General features: G+C 41.2%; 1 protein-coding gene and 1 long non-coding RNA gene across 2 annotated transcripts in view; one reads left to right on the top strand and one right to left on the bottom strand.

Moving 5' to 3' along the window:
* Positions 1-17,647, top strand: part of tmtc2b (transmembrane O-mannosyltransferase targeting cadherins 2b) — a 128,879-nt gene that overhangs the window by 90,612 nt on the left and 20,620 nt on the right. Inside the window, exons 8-10 of the mRNA XM_034685028.1 lie at positions 3,830-3,951; positions 13,918-13,999; positions 16,629-16,743. Coding sequence (XP_034540919.1) covers positions 3,830-3,951; positions 13,918-13,999; positions 16,629-16,743 — 319 coding nt within the window. The remainder of the gene's footprint in view (positions 1-3,829; positions 3,952-13,917; positions 14,000-16,628; positions 16,744-17,647) is intronic.
* LOC117813955 lies at positions 9,735-11,375 on the bottom strand. Its single transcript, XR_004631496.1, has 4 exons — positions 11,277-11,375; positions 10,779-10,852; positions 10,503-10,632; positions 9,735-10,126 (listed from the first exon to the last, which is right to left on the bottom strand). It is a non-coding gene; the product is annotated as an uncharacterized LOC117813955 (long non-coding RNA).

The raw sequence follows: 17,647 nt of genomic DNA, 5'->3' as shown, positions 1-17,647 counted from the left end.
CGTTTTGGAACAAATGGCTGTAATACATCATGCATTTCTGTTTCTCTTAGTTGATCTGGGTCGCCTAGAATAAATAGCCATTTTATTTCTTCTGGACCGGCAGACTCTTATCTGAGCCCAATGTTTATTGAGAATAAAGCAGCACAGTTTCCAGTAAGACATCATCGTACAGCCCTGTAAGCTGTTTTACACTTACAGCTCTTAACATGCGTTAGCACTGAGTTTACACATTCAGCGTTTTGGAATTTACGCCAAAAATCAGGTTGAAAACACTGAAATAACTGACGCTGGGACAACACCATGACTTAACTGTTGTAGGTGAAGAAGAGGAGATCAAATAGTCTTCGATCAGACAGTGCTCTGAGATTTCAGAGGATATTAACCCCCTTGCTATTTTAATCCTTAATCTTTGGACTAAAGAAATCCCTGCTTGATAAATATGAAGTTAAAACTAGGTTAATCTCATTTTAGCATGATTTAATGTTTAGGTTAAGCCAGGGTCATTACATACTGAAAAAACTTGAAAGGAATAAAAAGGGATTTGACAAACAATCAGAATCAGGTTTATTGCTCATAGTTTTAGGCATACAAGGATTTGTCAGTGTTTTGGTGCACAAAAGTAGAATGCTATTTAATAAGAAGCAGCAGTACTCCTACTGTACTGACTGTACAGACCTGCAAAGATTGAAATCAGTGACCTAAACCCACCTCACCTTCAGAACTGCTTTGAAAAGCTGATGTTTCTGTTTTAACCTGTTTTAATGTGAGATTTTTTTAATGGGTTTAGTTCTCCTTTAAAATGTGTTTTTGTAAAGTGTCTGAGGATTTTGAAAAGAGCTCCATTAATAACATTTCTTATTACTATTGCTCACATGGAATGTAAATGTGATAAAAACACAGTAATAATAAAGATTAAGATTTAAAAAAATGGAATACAAAATATGTTTAAAGGTCTACAAAAGCTGTACAGTTGTGCAGGAATCTGCAATGTGATGGTGAGTGTATTGCTATAAACTACCTACAAATTTGTTTAAAGTTAGAATCTATTATGACTGTTCTGTTTGATCTGTTTTGCAGTATGCTGGGTCAAGCTTTGCTGGTTTTCAGTTTTGGAAAGCAGAAGTAAACAACAGACAAGCTGCTTCTGTAGCATTCACTCATGATTGAAGAAGTTACGAAGAAGAATTTAATAATTTTCACAGACATGAACAGTTACCTGTGAGATGTTTATCCCCTCTGTAAATCCTCGAAGTTAGAAGATTCACGATTCAGGGTTTATTTCGCATTACTTCACTTTAAATGTAACAGACATTTAACGTCTGAAACACAGTAGGTGGCGATAATGCACCAGAGAAATGAGTGCCAGCTGCTACAAACAGAAGAAGAAGAATAACATTAGTGCAGTGCATTGTGGGAAACAGTACGCTAGGTAGACTGGTCCGCTGCATACTGAAAAATGTTCCCGAATCAGTATGATATCCGGGTTCTTTGGCATATTGTAGATTTTGCTCTTGTTCACATTCTGCATACTACAGTTTGGCAAAAGCAGTACACACTACCAAACTTCACATCAGTTCACAATGTAAACAGATTATACTTGTACTCGGTGTGTGTTAATGTCATGCATAAGGTCAAACATAGAGCCTCAACACTGGTGTAATGTGAAGCGACTCTGGGGCTGGGTGAGAGTCTGTGTCGTGTGGGGGGTGAGGGGAATCATGGACGAGCCTGGCAGCAGAGGGGGAAGACGCTGAAATCACAGAAATAATCCAAACAACCTTTAAAATGATGAAAATCTTTGTTTGGCAAACTATGTTTGAGTGCAAATTGTTAAACAGGGTCTGACCAGACTTCTGTGAGGTTTACATGACCGTGTTAATTAGATTTGATTTACTTTTTACTACAAGAACAACGCAGCTCTTTGGATTACAGCTGGAGAACAGCTGCTCTCTGGCTCGTTATAGCTGCTCTTGCTTTGCTTTTCATTTTTTCTCTCTCTGTCTCCTCTGCCATACACAAGCAGCTACACACACAAACACAGGCACAAAGACACAAAGACCTGGGACTTCTGTAATCCAGACTTGGTAGTTCCACAGGTTTTCTTGCGTGTTGGTAAAATGCGATTTGACAGAGCGACTGAGACGATGTCAAAATGTTGATGAAAGCTGCTCTCAGCATTAGGAGCAGCTCTGCGTCTGTGATGGAGGCACTGGCCTCAGATCTGTGATTTCTGCAGCTTAGTCTTGTTTCCTCACTGAACTGATTTGCACACTTGGCACACCTGCTCACACAGATTTCCACTTTCAGTCACCGTGCTGCTCTCATGCTGTTTGTCAGACGTCGAGGAGCACAAGTTTTCATCAGAGGCAGTCCTGGGTGGTAATCTGCACCCCGCTGGGCTCGCTCCAGCTCTCTCTGGTGGGCCGAGGAATGTTCCACTCTGAGGAGATGCTTTTCAGCTCCTTGGATTCGACGTCACTTCTAATTGCACGTTGACGTTTGTGCAAACCTCATGCAGACGTTTGCTGCCAGGGAGGCCAGACCAGCGTTCTGGCTGCTTTTAAAACCCAACGAATAAAAAAGGTTGTGTCAAAACATGCCTTATAGTAATTTATTTTGATATATGCTTTTAAATTGCTGAGCGGTTGGTGGGAAATATCTGTAATCCACAAAATCCTGTCTATTAAATACACAGATGATTTATTAAACTCAGATTAAACCCCTTGCTTGTGCTGCTCTCCACTCTTGTCAGATTGTATAAATCTGAGTCTGAAAAGGAGAACTGATAAGCTGGCTGCAGGAATAAAGGACTCTCTTGAATATAATATTACTCTATTGCAACACTCTGGAGATTTATGAAACTCCCTAATCTGTTCTTTTGCTCAGTTTGATGTTAGCTGTTGACAACATTTCTGATTATGAAGCTGATATGTTGTAGATTTCCAGCTCTTAAATCTGAAACATAAGGCTGGACTGGTTGATAACATCTTGAATATATATCCTTATGTATTATTTTACATCTAAGGGGAAAGGTCTAAAGTCTGGAGCATTTTATTACAATAAAAGTCTTACATTTAATTCCTGACATGCTTGTGTAAAGAGGTATCTTTTACAGCGTGTTTTTAAATCACTGAAAATGTCCCTGAGCTGTGATTACGTGCGTCTCACCTGTCGCTTATCACACTTTCTGATCGGGGAAGTGATTAGTTGTAATCCCTGCTGATTTAAACTCTCATTCCACTCTAGTCCAAACATTTTGTCCGCTCATTTCAGGTTTAAGCCGTGTTACAGAGTCCTGGTGAGGTTTGATCCGGGTCTTCCCCTTTGTCTGTTGATTTTAACTGTGTTGTGTCCAATAAGCGAGCCGTGTTGTCAAATTCCTGCAATAATACGAGTGTTTTCAGACGGCGAGGAGAGGGTGGGTATTGTTTTTTCAGGTGTGAGCAGGCGGAGGGTCAAATCTGGCGAGGGGAGGGGGTATCACATGATTGTTTGACAGATCAGGAGGCTTGACTCTGTCACATCCTTTAATATTAAACATTCAGCTGCCTTATTACAGTCTCTGAGAAATTAAAAGCATGCTTGAATGGTCATCTCTTTTTGACTCTTTCTGCAGATGTGGAGGTAAAGATTTGTATCCTCTGAGTATAGTGCCTGCTATATAAATGAAATAATAAAAAACAGCATGTGGTCTGAGGCCCCTCTGGAATAAGGTCTGGTCTCAGTGTCATGGAAACTCTTGTGCAGCTGAACAATGGGGAGATGTGTGATATTTTAACCTCTGCCAGCTTGCTTTAACCCCTGACTCGACCCCCCTCTGCTCTCACAGGAGAGGCCTACAGCAGACTGAACAAGCTGCCTGAAGCTGAACACTGGTACAGAGAGTCTCTGAAAGCCAAGCCAGACCACATTCCTGCACACCTGACCTACGGAAAGCTGCTGGCCATGACGGTAAGACCTCATTCTCACTTATTCAACTTTAAATACTAAACTGATCAGAAGAAGAATGTAAAAATAGTTTCTATTATACCAGTTGTATAAGCAACTAAATCAGGCCTGTTCTATTCCTTATTGTGGTCAAATTTAAAAACCACATGTTCACATTTCATCATCCAGTCCTATACATTGACTGTGTATTAGTATGGATTAATATGGACAGTGTGCCTCCATTTCTCTCTGTGAGATGTGAAACCAAAGTACCATCTCAATGGGTGCTGACTCAATGCGCCGGGGGAGCCATGGGACTAAAGTCACACCCTTCTTTTAAATGAAACACACTTTTAACTCCTCCATAAACTTCACAGATCCCTCAGATTGGTCTTATGTCTTCGGAAAGTTCAGTGTCTCTTGTGCAAGTGTTTGTTATAGTTCCTCTCTCCGTCCCTCCTCTACTCTGATAATGTGGTAAAGAACGTCGCAGGAGTCTCATTGGTCAACAGAGGTGTCAATCATGACATCACATCCTCTGTTTTAAACATAAAGAAAAACAATTAAAAGGGAATTTCTCAGGAAAATAAACCCTGGCACATTAATCATCATGATATGAACTAACCGCTATGACAGAAAGCATGATGGAGAAAAATTTGATTGATGTGTGTTTTATTTTTATAGATTAAGCTTAAATCCTTAGAGTTGTGGCCTCACTCAGGGGAGCTGTTGCACTGTCCATGATTTTATGTAGTCTTTGGTTCTGTAAAGTTGTGAATACAAACATGATATAGTTATTTTAAAACAATGAGCCTTTTCAACGTATTTTGTTTCATAAATTATTTAATTTATGGAAAAATTATACTTTAACTAAACTAATGATCATCTGATAATAAAACCATATGACTAAGGTAAATCCATTATTTTAGCTGGAAAGAGGTTTTTTCAAACTCATTTTTGACTCACCCAGAGGAAAATGTTACTGCTGAAGACTTTCCCTTCTAAGTCTCTGGAGACAAAATTGAGATTCTCACTTCAGCCTCATTCAAGTTTCAAATTGTTCTCATTCGTTTCTCATTAGTTTCTCCTAAAGTTCCCTAGGAGAAATAGTTGAGACCATGACATGAGTCTTATTTGAGACTTAAATGAGAGATCTCATTAATGGCTCATTTTCTTCTCTTTTTTTAGATATATTTTTAGCCTTTATTTGACAGGACAGCTGAAGAGAGACAGGAAATGTGGGGAGTAGTGAGCGGGGGAAGACATGCAGGAAATGTTCAACCGGCCAGGAATTGAACCGGCGACCCCTGCAACGAGGACTGTAGCCTCTGTATGTGGGGAGCTTAGACCACTAGGCCACCAGTGCCCAAAAGAATCCACCCCTTTAATTGTAATAATCTGGCTAAATCTGGTCAGCCCATATTTTAAATAAATGGTCGGTCATACCTGGTATGAAATCTCCATCTTTTGCAATTTCTCTCAAATCCACTAAATCTTTGTGAAGTTGTTTTGTTCCAAACACACTTGTAAAGGAATGACCATTTTGTGAATTCAAAGAAGAGATCATTTGACATCTAAATAGCTGATCTTGCAAGTGGTTCAAATGTTTTAATGAGAATTGTAAGTTTGTGGACAATTACATTGAAATCTTAATTTTGCAGGGCACTATAAATGTTCATGAAAAAATGAGCTCAGGCTCTTTCTTTGCTCCATCTGAGCTCAACTTGAGACACAAAAACTGAGTCTGACAAAAACAAATGGATGAGGTTAGATTGAGACAATTGAGAGAGGTCCCTGATTTCTCCACCTGAGCTCAAAAGGAGTCGCAACACTTGAGAAATACCTGAGAATCATTTCAGATTTTGACCAGATCTCCTTTTGAACTGAAAGGGAGACTAAGCTGAGACTTTTTGCAACTTTTTCTCTGAAGGCAAGAATGAGAAACAGGAGACATAAACCATAGTCTCATTTTGCTTTCAAACAGACCTCATTGTTGTCTAGGAGACATAAATGAAACACTTTTGAAATCTCCTCTCTAAATTTATTTTCCTATGGGCAGTAACATTATAAAATGAACAAAGAACATTTAAGAAAGGAAAGACTGAAGACTAAGACTAATTTGCTCGTCTTTTTAACTGCTAGCGGACTAGATAGTTGCAAAAAGGAACTCAGAAAAAAAATCTAAAGTGAGCAAAAAATTATGTAACACGGCTAAACACAGGATCACAGAGTCTGCAGGTAAACAATGTCAACATATTTACAGAGTGTGGCTCCGTTAACAGAGCTAGCACGACCAGCCTTTGGTCCCCCCTGCAGGTTAAAGTACACATGCCTGTGTTTGTTACGCATGGTGGAGTTAACCAGACACAGCCTTCATTTAACTTTATTTCCACTTCATAAATCAAAATACTGACAAACCAGGTCACGCTACAAGACGTCATCTGACATCCATCCGTGATACACAGAGAGATAAAACAGTAGATTTCTTCAGATCAAACTGTTATGATTCACATTTCCTCTTCAGCAGTCATACATAGATATATATACCAGATAGTTGCAGAGTTATAAAGGCAGATGAAGGATGTAGAAGTCCACTGATTGAAAAGGTCTACAATGATTGAATGATGGAATAAAGTGGGTTCACTTAATGTTAATCAGTCTTGTGCTGTTCAAAGGTTTCCTGCTGCTCTGTATCATATCAGAGATCCTCTCTGCTGCCTACGTGTCTGACCTTTGCTTTCAAACTTTTTACTACCCTGAACCACTTCTCATTCACTACCTGTGCTCCCTCACTTCTGTTCACTCTTTTTATTGCTCTCCCTTTCATCACCGCTGGCTTTTCATCAGCTCTCTGCAGCTTTTTACTGATGGTCGTAATGTTCTCCCGGAGTCTCTACAGTTAATCAATAGTGTGTGGGTGAGACAGAGAGGGGAGTGATTGAAGAAGAGTGAGCCTGAGAGAAGGATGAGGGAGGGTGGTTACTTTGTGTCTCTCCAGATGCTCCTGTGTGACGCGGGAATAAGACTTCATGATTACATTTTTTGTCCTTGCTCTCCTTCTTTTGTCAGTCGAACTTTGTACCAAGTTTTTAAAAGTACTTAGAAAGGCTGCACTCACACATGTGCAATACAAAGAATATGTATCACTGAACAATGTACAGAACAGTCTACATCTGCCTGGCATTTTCCAGGACCTCAGAGATAACATCCTCTCAGGGTCACACAGCTGACCGGGGTTTCAGTAACCAAAGAAACAGCCGTCTGTGTGAGGGGTCTCAGGGGCAAGAGCAGTTTCCAGAGTATGGAGTTTACGAGGAGGTGGTCATGTGGTCGGGTCACGCAGTCATCCGTTGTAGATCGCAGCTAGATAGACGAGCTGGAGTCATGCTGATCGGGAGGATTGGTTAGCGCTGAAAGGACTGTCACAAGAGAAATAAACAAATTAGAGAAGAGTTTGACGGAGGGTCAGGAGAAGGGTGGAGGCCCTCCGTTCAGCTCACACCCAGCACCTCTCTGTCAGGGTCCTGATTAATGATGATCTGAACACACACTGAAACACTGGAGTCTTCTGTGCAAACAGAAATATTACACTCTTTTTTTTAATGGTCTTTCAAACACTATACTCTTGTGTTTTAAAGTTCATGTGATGGAGGAGTTTTTGTTTATAAAACATAAAATTAATATTGATGCATATTTATGACATAAGAAAGCAAATAAGACCAGACTGTTTCAATGAAATCATTTTTAACACATGTTTCTGCTAAAAGACAAGGGAACCTACAGCGCACTGCAGAAACAGCCTTCCTCATATTTTTAATATTTATGATAAACAATAGGTTCAATTGTAAAAAGAAACCTTAGCTTTGCATGTACAGGACAAAACCAGCAGAGACAAGAGAAACCACTCCGTCCATGGGGAGCGCCAAAAGTGACTTACATGAGCTTTAAAGGTGCAGGCACAGAGCGGCAGTCAACAGAACAGACTTGGTAGAAATTGGATATAATAATTAAAAGTATGTTTGAATTAGTGAATGGTCAGCTGAGTCTTGAAATGAATTTTTTTGTTTTTCACTCAAAATAAGACTTTTATATCTACGCAAGAGCAGGTCCACTTCCATGGAGGACACCATCTTGCACGCCCATGTTTCTACAGCAGCACAGAATTGACAAACTAGTGACATACATGCATTTGCATTCAGTGAGTTGACACACGATTTGGAAGATGAAGATGAAGAAGACAGTACTTTGTTGTGCACAAAATAATTGTATTGATAAATGTTCTTGACGGTAGAAAACTTGACAAATGGAGGATCATACTTATAATGCATCACAGGAGCTTCTTGTCCTGGAAGGCCACCATCAGTCACCAACGAGAGGGGTGAGCAAGGGAATCCGTAAACTGACTGCTAGATAATACTAAATACTCCCATCTCTACACACTGTACCTTTTATAATACGTCAGTGATGTACATCAAATGTTTCCCGTGATGTTTGAAAGAATTCCAGTCCAGCACCCTGTGAAGTCCATCCAAAGCAAATGCTTGACTATTATGGTAAGACAAAGAGATTAATGTCACTAGCTTAATTGCGTTATACTGACTGCAACGTTGATTGTCACTCATATGATGCTCCATATCAACATTAATTTACAAAGTTCATTACAAAGGCATCAACATTTCTAAAAATGGGTTCTATTCTTCTGGGTATTACGTGCAGGATCTCAAGATCATGCCATACATTCACGGCTCACTCAAGCACAAACTGCATCTTTTATTAAGCAGCGGTTGTAGATCATTTATGAGTCTCCATCAAACTGAGCTCCAGTGCTATGCCAGACTGGTTCTCCCATCTGATTGCCTGTTGTCTGAAAGTATAGTTCAGCTGACAATGTATCTAAAAGTTCCTAGTTAAGCTGACATGAGGTCCCCTCTGTACTAAAGCCACAGGACATCAGAAAATATTTGAAGATAAACTGTCAGCGAGGGGAGTCATGGGGAAGAGCACATATCTTCAGAGGAGAGCGTTGGGACTCGGCGAAGTGGACTCCGGGAAGAAATCGGTCAGCCGTGAGGAGAAACTCATTTTATTTAAGACAGTGTTATTGATTGTGCAGGAAAGTGGAGCTAAAAACTTGCAGGGGTGAATATCAGTACAGCTCTGACCATGATGGATGATGGAGGAGTTTAGCCCACATGATCCTCTGAGGGCAGATAATGCCATCAGAGTGGGAAAGTTTGGACACGCTTTGTGCTTCTTTGTCTGAAGGAAAGTTACAGTGAGAAGATGTTTTGATTGAAATGTGGCAGAAAGATTGAACTGGTGAACTCTTGGTTGGAGAGAATACAAAGCTTGCTCCTCCAGGTGTGGCTTTGGCTCCTGCTGCTGATGACGACAGAATAAAAATATGGTCAGAACTAGTGCAGGAATGTTAACCATCCAGCCTCAGCCCATTCCCCCTCTGCCTCTACACTCCCTGCTGCACCAACGTGAGTGATGAAGACGCTTCTGATTCTGTCAGGAGATTTGAGGTTCAGATCCCTGCGGGAGAGGAGCAGAGCCTGTGAGATAAGATTTGGCAGCAAGGTCAGAAACAGGTGAGAGAAGGAAGATGGAGCGGAGCTGGGTGCTGAGGTTTACAGAGCACAGAGCTGCTGTGATTTGTGGATGAAGGGAGGAAAAAATAGAAGGAGAGCTAATAAAATAGATTAGTATCACCCTTCCCTGCCGTGCTGACCCTCTCCACACCTCCGCTGACACCCCGGGGGTCAGGATGTGTTTCAGGCTCTCAGTACACACCACAGGTCAGAGATAGACACGGCCGCCTTGATGCTTATATTGGATTCAGTCATCTTCCTGTCATTTCCTCTGCTAATGTGATGCAGGCTGCATTTGTAATCACCTCAGCATACACAGAGCTGAGCTACATCTGCAGTTTATCTGATGGTTTGTAGGAGATTTAAAGATTTGAAGTGTGCGCCAATGAGCTCAGCATGTGTGTGACAAAGGAGGGGATGTTGTGTCCACACGATGAGCTGACTAGAATGAGAAGTGGATACAGTTAATGAAAGCTTGGTTTGAGGGGTGGTTGGCACTTTGTTATTGACTTCTTTCATCATTCTGTGAAGGGCGCATCCAATTCACAAAGAGGCCGGGACGTCTGCTGAGAAGTGTGGTAACAGCGTGACAGCAGAGGAGCTGGCTGAGGGTTCAAAGGGAGAGAGGAGGAGAGCTGCTGAGTCTTTGTTGTAATCACAAACTTGGATACTTACAGCTTGCTATCTTTAATTTTTCTTTTGAAGGGCAGCTGCATGAGTAACTAGCAAACTTGGTCAAAAAACTGCAACCTTCCTTAAAAAAAACATTCCTCAATGGCTCAATGAGGTGTTTCTGTTGAATTTAAATACCTTACTTTACATAACAAAGCATATCTACAAAATAGACTGTGTTGTGACCACAGCAGGTCTTCACCAGGGTCATACTCAGCAGTGGTCACAACGCTTTAACAATTTTCAAATGTATAATAATTTCACACAAATCCAGCCTTGGGTTGGATATGAAAGGAAGCTGCAGCTCACAGTTTTTGACTGGAGGGGTTTCCTTTAATCCTCTTCTTTGTGGATTCAACCCGTACTTCCATTCGACATCAGGTCATATTTGGAGTCATATGTATTATTGGTGGTTCAGCTGAGGATGGAAAATCCAGTTCTGAAACGAATAAAGATGCATCTGTTCTTTTATTGGCGTTATCGTGATCACCATTCATGACAGCAGATACAAATCTCATTGTGTATGCTTCATCTTCCCTGAAGCGAGCCAGCAAAGAACCGCTCCTCTAAATAAGAAACACTCACCCCTGTCTTGTATAACGACCCAGAACGTCTTCATCCATGTAGAGAAAGTGTGCCAGTGTATGTCTGTGTTGACCCTAGAACAGCCCCAGACTAGTTTAACCTCTGATAACGATGAAAATAATAGTGATGTCAAAGTCATTATAACAGACTTTAGGTACAGGTATATTTTGTTTTGGGTCAACCAGAGGTGGAAGTCATGATAGCGGCAATGTTTGAGTGTGACATCCCTCATGAATACAGCAGTTCAGTTACCACCAAATCTCAGTAGGAGGTGAAAATTTCAACTTCACTGCACATGGCTGCTCCCATCAGCGCCCCTTTCATTTACATAGAAAGGGACCAATCTTACCCCAGATGAATACATAAAGGCTCATTAAAAGTCACCAAACAGCACCAGAGATGCTGCCTGTGTCACATTGGGGAAAACTGGAAGGAGGACCCATGTGCAGATTTAAAATAAAAGGTTTTAATAAACAAAAGAAATAAACAAAAACGTACTTAAATCAAAGTCCACAGAATCCACAGACAAAAACACAAGGGTATCATGGCGAGCAGAAGAGGGTATCAGCACAGGGAACACAACATAACATAAGGAACGGACACAGAAGGGAGGAAACAAAGAAACTATATAAACACACTGGGTAACGAGTAACAAGACACAGGTGAGAACAACGAGGCACAGGTGTAGACAATCAAAGAGGAGGAAAAACACAGGAAGTCAAACTAAACCAGACACACAGGGAGCTGTAACTACAAAATAAAACAGAAAACACGACAGACTAGAAAAACACACACACACAAGGAGCACTAAGAAACAAACAAGGAATACAAGACAAGGATCACTAAACATTAACCAATGCAGAATATAAACAGCACAACACAAGGTAAATCTACAAAATCCAACCAGAAATCAAAGACAGAATACAACAAAGAAAATACAAAACAAAAGCAACTCATGACATTTTAAGGAGCATTTAACCCTTTGTGTACCATTTGTGAATAATACTGTGTACTCTCATTTAAGATCCTGGATCCATATTTTGGCTTAATTTCACCCTCTTGTTATAAATGGTTTGCTTGCGAGGCATGTGCAACACCTTGGCTAAACTCTTTTTGTCCTCTTCCCACAAGGCAATCCATGTTGAGTTGCAATACATAAGAGAAAGAAGAATAAGAACAATTAGAGATAATAAATATTATTAGAGGATTAATAAACCTGATCTGTTCACAGGAACGGTTTTGTCACCAGATATGAAGCACAAAACCTTCTGAATAAAAAGCTGAATAAGAAGACACATGGCCCCTGCCCTCCCTGTCAGTGTTTGCCTTTCTTTGGATGATAAGTAGTAGACTGTTGGTAGACTCATATGAGGTGGTCAGAATTACAACCTTGATTTTAAGTTTGCAGAGAAAGGGTAAGAAGAGTTGAGCATTAGTTCTGGTTGGGTGTTGTGGATATTCTTAGAGACATGCAGGTGAGCTAAATGAGTTTTAATCCAGAAATTTGAAGATGAAAGTGAATTCAGTTGCCGGTTTAAGGAGGTTGAACAGAGTATTAATGTAACAAGTGGTGTAACCAATTGCTTCTCGAGGGATTAATAAGAAGTGTAACAACATTTCTTCTAAGACGAGTAATGAGGAACGAGCAACTTGTTCTCTTTTTTAAAGCCCATAACTGCCTCTCAGCTTATTTAAGCATACCACCCATTTATACACTCAGACATGTCACAATCCAAATCCTCCATCCAACTGCAACTCATTTGAGTGTGTGAAGTTGAATCCTGAGGTTTCACAAACAGACGTGGCTCTCTGTTATTATAAAACCAGCTGGCTCTCAAACATACACATTCCTACATCTGTGAATACGAGAGTAAAAACACACAGAGATTATGCTGTTCATACTGAAACAGTGATCATTACTTGGCACCATCAGATCTATCAAACATATACTTAACACGGGCTGGATTTTCCGCAGCATGAAGGGAAACACAGCTCAGATATTTACATTAGAAAATCATGTATTTATTGAATCTGCAGCTCTCTGAAAAAGAATATGCCTGACTCATTAATGCACCACAGTGCTGCTTGGATCTGAGCCCACTCATCTGTTTGAATAAACTGGAGTCACTTGCTGTATGTCTCACTGAGATGATAAGCATTGTTTTTCCTGGCTTATGCAATCTTTATCTAATCTGGATGTATTATAGTTTCAATGTAAATGTCAAATTAAAGCAAAAACTGGAATTAAACTCATATGATGGCTGCATTGTTCATGCCAAAACATCAGCTTCCATAGATGAGTGCACATTGTTAATTGTTAAAGTGATGACATCTGGTGCCCAACTGAGTGCAGGGATGTGTCAGAGTCCCAGCTGGCACTTCTATTGGCCAGCTGCTCGTTTCTATTTGAGCTGTGATTGGTTACGTGTCACTGTCTCAAGGACCCGAGGGAGCTGTGGAGGTCCACAGGGCCTCAGTGATCCTTGTCCTCATCATGCTCTGCTCACCCTTCCATCACTGATTCATTTATCTCTCCACAGGCTTCAGAAACACTCCACACAGATAAAATTCCTTCTGTGTATGTGTGTGTGTGTGTGTGTGTGTGTGTGTGTGTGTGTGTGTGTGTGTGTGTGTGTGTGTGTGTGTGTGTGTGTGTGTGTGTGTATCTGTGTACGTGTGTGTGTGGTGCACCTGTGCATCCTTATATAAACCCAACATTCCTTTAGAAAAATGATCACACTCTTTGTTTCTGAATGTCTCTCTCCTCTGCTCTCTCTCTTGTTTCACTGTGGTCAGGCCACACACGCCGACAATCTGTGGTTTTTCTCTGTAAGTGTTATTTGCACAGATAAAAGTGTGTAATGAACGGGCCTCTGCCCCGTCATATCACTTTGCCAACTATGACAGTGTGTGCTCTGACAGGACGACACTCAAGCCTGAAAGAAAAACTCCTGTGGTCTGTGTGTTTCATGTCTGTTTAGGAAGATTTATTGTTGAAGTGGGACTGTGGTTTGCAGAGGGACATTAGGCATACTCAAAGGTATTTTGGCACTTGAGCTGAGTGTAGTGTTTTTATAATGAGTCGTTTTGAGGAGCAGTTGAAACAATAATTTCACTGTGTTTAATCCGTCTCCCTCAGGGGCAGAAAACAGAAGCAGAGAGGTACTTCCTGAAGGCCATCCAGCTTGATCCCACAAAAGGCAACTGTTACATGCATTATGGTGAGTATAGATTATTTATTGCAAACCTTCAATTTGACATCTCCTGACGTAATACTTGAAACCTCACGTATGAAATCTGGCAGTAAAACTCAGGAGCTGAACTTGTGTGCACAAAGGCAGGAACTTGGACATTTTGGGGGTTTGTTTGGTCAACAAAGTTTTCTGACCCTTTTGTGGACTCTTCCTCTAATCAACCGTGGTGTCTGTCTGTACGTGCTGACTGAAGGATCACAATGAGAGAGGATGATTTCCTTCAATTGTTCTCTTCAATTTGCTGAAAATATGAAACGTGACCATTTCAGCATCTCTCGTATTTTCATAATGTAGCTGTGTTGTCTCAGATTTATTCTATCAAAGTGAGACAGTGTAAGAATGAGCTGAAAAGTTTCTCACTTCCTTCCTTGGAAAGTGTTCAAACCTCCTCTCTTATTTTATAATGAATGAACATGTCAGCTGGCTGTCATCGCTCCAGCCTTTACAGTATGTGACATTTAATGTAATCAATACTCTGGGTTAAAGGGGAGTTCCTGCAGTTACTCGACATACTGCATATCTAAGTTGTCACATTCAAAGGTTAATAACTCGGTTGAGGAGCAGATGAACTGTATCGATTGACAAACAGTAAGGAGTTTGATTGCAGGATACAGATTGACGTGTTATTGATGGATGCTGGGAGGAGGAGCGTTCACCTTGTTATAACTCTGATCTTTTTGAGGACAGATATTACAAACAAAGGATCCAGAAAGAATAATTATTATCTTTGCATCCAGTATTTTCTTTGGAGGGAAAAATATGTTGTTTACCTGACATTGTCAGCCCGTCTGTCACACACACATTGACGATTATTAAATGCACTTGCTTCTTCAGTATTTGGGATGGGAATTGTAATCCGAGGTGCCTGCTGGGTCTTGATTTAACTGTAGATAGACTTTTTTGGGGTTTAGTCTGAACATTTAGGGCACAGGAAACCTTATTGATATTAGCTTAAAAAAACCTTCCGCTGAGTTTGTTAAGCGACATGCCTTTTTTAATTCTTGATATCCAAGATTTTGATGTGCAGCTTTTGGTTAGTTTGGGAACTGGTTGAAATTGCTGCATATGCTTTTTAAAATGAACACAATGAAGTATGTGGGTTTTGGGTGGAATGGCGGGTGGGTCTCCTTTCTCTTAGTTAATGTACATTTTAAAGAGATTTGTTAACCCAGCTGTGTGATTTGTGACTGTATTGAAAAGATGAAAAGCAAAAGCGTTACCCTTTTTCCTCAGGCCCATGTCTCATCTCCCTTTCTTAAAGAAATAATCCCACCAACCAAATCTGAAACACTAACATCAGTAAAGCAGTGTGTGATCTGCACTTGCTCTGAGGATAAGCTGTTCTGTCTCTCCTGACATGCATTGACTGCAGTGTGACGTTTGTGCAGCTTGTTGCTATCAATGTTATTCTGCACTCTCTCAGCTCTGCAGGGCTCACCTGCTGCGAGGACAGATGCACGATCCAATCTGTAGAATATAATAAACTGACTGTCATTCATTGTTTGGAGAAGACTTCGCCTATCTCTCTTCTCCTAGCAGATCAGAAAATAGCAGACAGATGGTGAGATTGGAGAAGTCTTCTCCTATCTCACCATCTTTCTGCTATTTTCTGCTCTGCTTGAAAAACTCTGAAGCCTCCTAAAGTCCTCCTCACTCCCAACAGTTTTTCACCTAAGGAGCTCTCTTCAGGGCTGAGATGCTTTCATATCTTCTATCTTTAACAGGATCTGGTCTTACCTTCAAGGAAACTTCTTCAAAAACATCATTATTCTAGGAATTTTCTTAAAATGTCATCCCAGGAGGAACTGTCTCGACGAGGAAGTTTTATGAATACAGCCACAGACTTTTAGCAGAACTTACAGTATCCACTTCTGCAAGGAGGGACCACCTTTGTGAATTATGTGTAATGTTAGTATATAGAAACATAGCTGCTCTGCACCACACTAATTAATTCAGGGACTGTCTCTTCTTTATAACTCATGGGCTTGCTTTTATGCTAGTATATATTATACCCTGTACACTGGAGCTATTTAACTCTTAGTAAAGGTCTGAACTCTCACTTTACACTCCTCTCTCCCCTCAGGCTTGTGCTCACAGCTTCAGTTTCATCCGTCGTTATTAAGGAAAATATCTTCAGGTTCACATCGTGGTTTAGCATCCTGGTACAGCGGCAGGGCTAACCAAAGTCAACAGGGAATTAATTCCTCTCCAAACCTGGCCCTTACTGAGGGGTCCGCCCCTAGTTCATGGCCTTGTAAGCGCTCCACAATCCCATTTTATTCCGTGGGTCTGCAGAGGTTGACCGCGAACAACGCCACACCCGAAATAAGACACAAACCTCTTGTGAGAAAAGCATTTGATTTTAAAGAGACAGATCTATCAAAGTTGGCTAATCTGAACAAATGAGTCTGAGAGATTGCCAAAGATGATGGTTTGTTGCACTCTATCTTATGTTTCAGTGTGTTGTTTCAGGGCCAGACGAGGCTCTCCTTCTGTCAGGGCCAAATGAAACACTCTGCGACTGTGTATCCCTCTGTGGCTCAGTGGGGATCCCTCAGCGTTTTAACTGTGCTCCTGTTCTCTCCTGCCCTGACAGGTCAGTTTTTGTTGGAAGAGTCTCGGATGCTGGAAGCTGCAGAGATGGCAGAGAGAGCGGCGCGTCTCGACAGCGGGGAGTTTGATGTGGTCTTCAGTGCTGCACACATGCTTAGGTGAGTGTGAGAAAGAAGCTGGAAGAATTCAATTCTTTCTTTAATTAAATATTTTCCCAAAGCCCCGGCATTCGCACAAAGACACTAAATATATTGCATTCTTTGTGGAGATGATGGGTGGGCTGCAGTTTTCCATGGCTGAGTAAAAAGAGTCTGTGTATGAGAGAGAGAGAGCTCTGCTGTCTGCAGGGTTTATCCACAGGCTTACACTACTCCTCAGCCACTGTGATTTACTTGGCTGTACTATGTAATCCTCCTCTCTCGCTGCAGTGCCAGCCCGAGAGCTGCTGGTTTGTCTTAGCATGCTGTGCAGCTATGCATCTTCATATGCTCTCTCTCTCTCTTTTTACCTCCCTCCCTCTTTGTCTCACTCTCTCTCTCTGCCGGCTTTGGCTTGTGCTTGAAAGTCTGCTTCCAGATCAGTTCTCGGTTGAGCTGATGAGCCTGAGCGGCAGAGCTTTAGCAGCCCACAAGCTGTTGTGTTTCTGAACACAAGCCAGAGTGGAAATTAGTAAATACAGCCATGTGCCAGCTTACAGTGTGCCACCCCTATGACTGAGTAAACCTGCAGAATAATACAGTATGACCCAGAGTAGAAATTTCCCTCTCTAAATACATCTCAAGGATTTTCTTGGTACATCTGTCAGCCTGGAGGATACAGTTATCTCTTAGGGGGGAGATATTCTCATTGTTGCAGAGAGGTAGGTCAGAAAATCAAAACAACTTTAAAAATGCAGAAGACGGCAGCTTGTGAAAGTAGACTGTTTAAACAAAGCAGGGAGAAACCTACACCTGCACCTACAACAGCCAATAAATGACACGTTGTAAGTTGTTGTTCAAAGGTGCACAAGAACAGGAATATGGACACCATGAGTTGGTGAGTTGGAGACTGGAGCATACCGCT

Source organism: Notolabrus celidotus, chromosome 6, assembly GCF_009762535.1.
Source record: "Notolabrus celidotus isolate fNotCel1 chromosome 6, fNotCel1.pri, whole genome shotgun sequence".
NCBI classification, from domain to species: Eukaryota; Metazoa; Chordata; class Actinopteri; order Labriformes; family Labridae; genus Notolabrus; species Notolabrus celidotus.
Note: the sequence above shows the minus strand (reverse complement) of the source record. Positions and strands in the feature narration are given on the sequence as shown.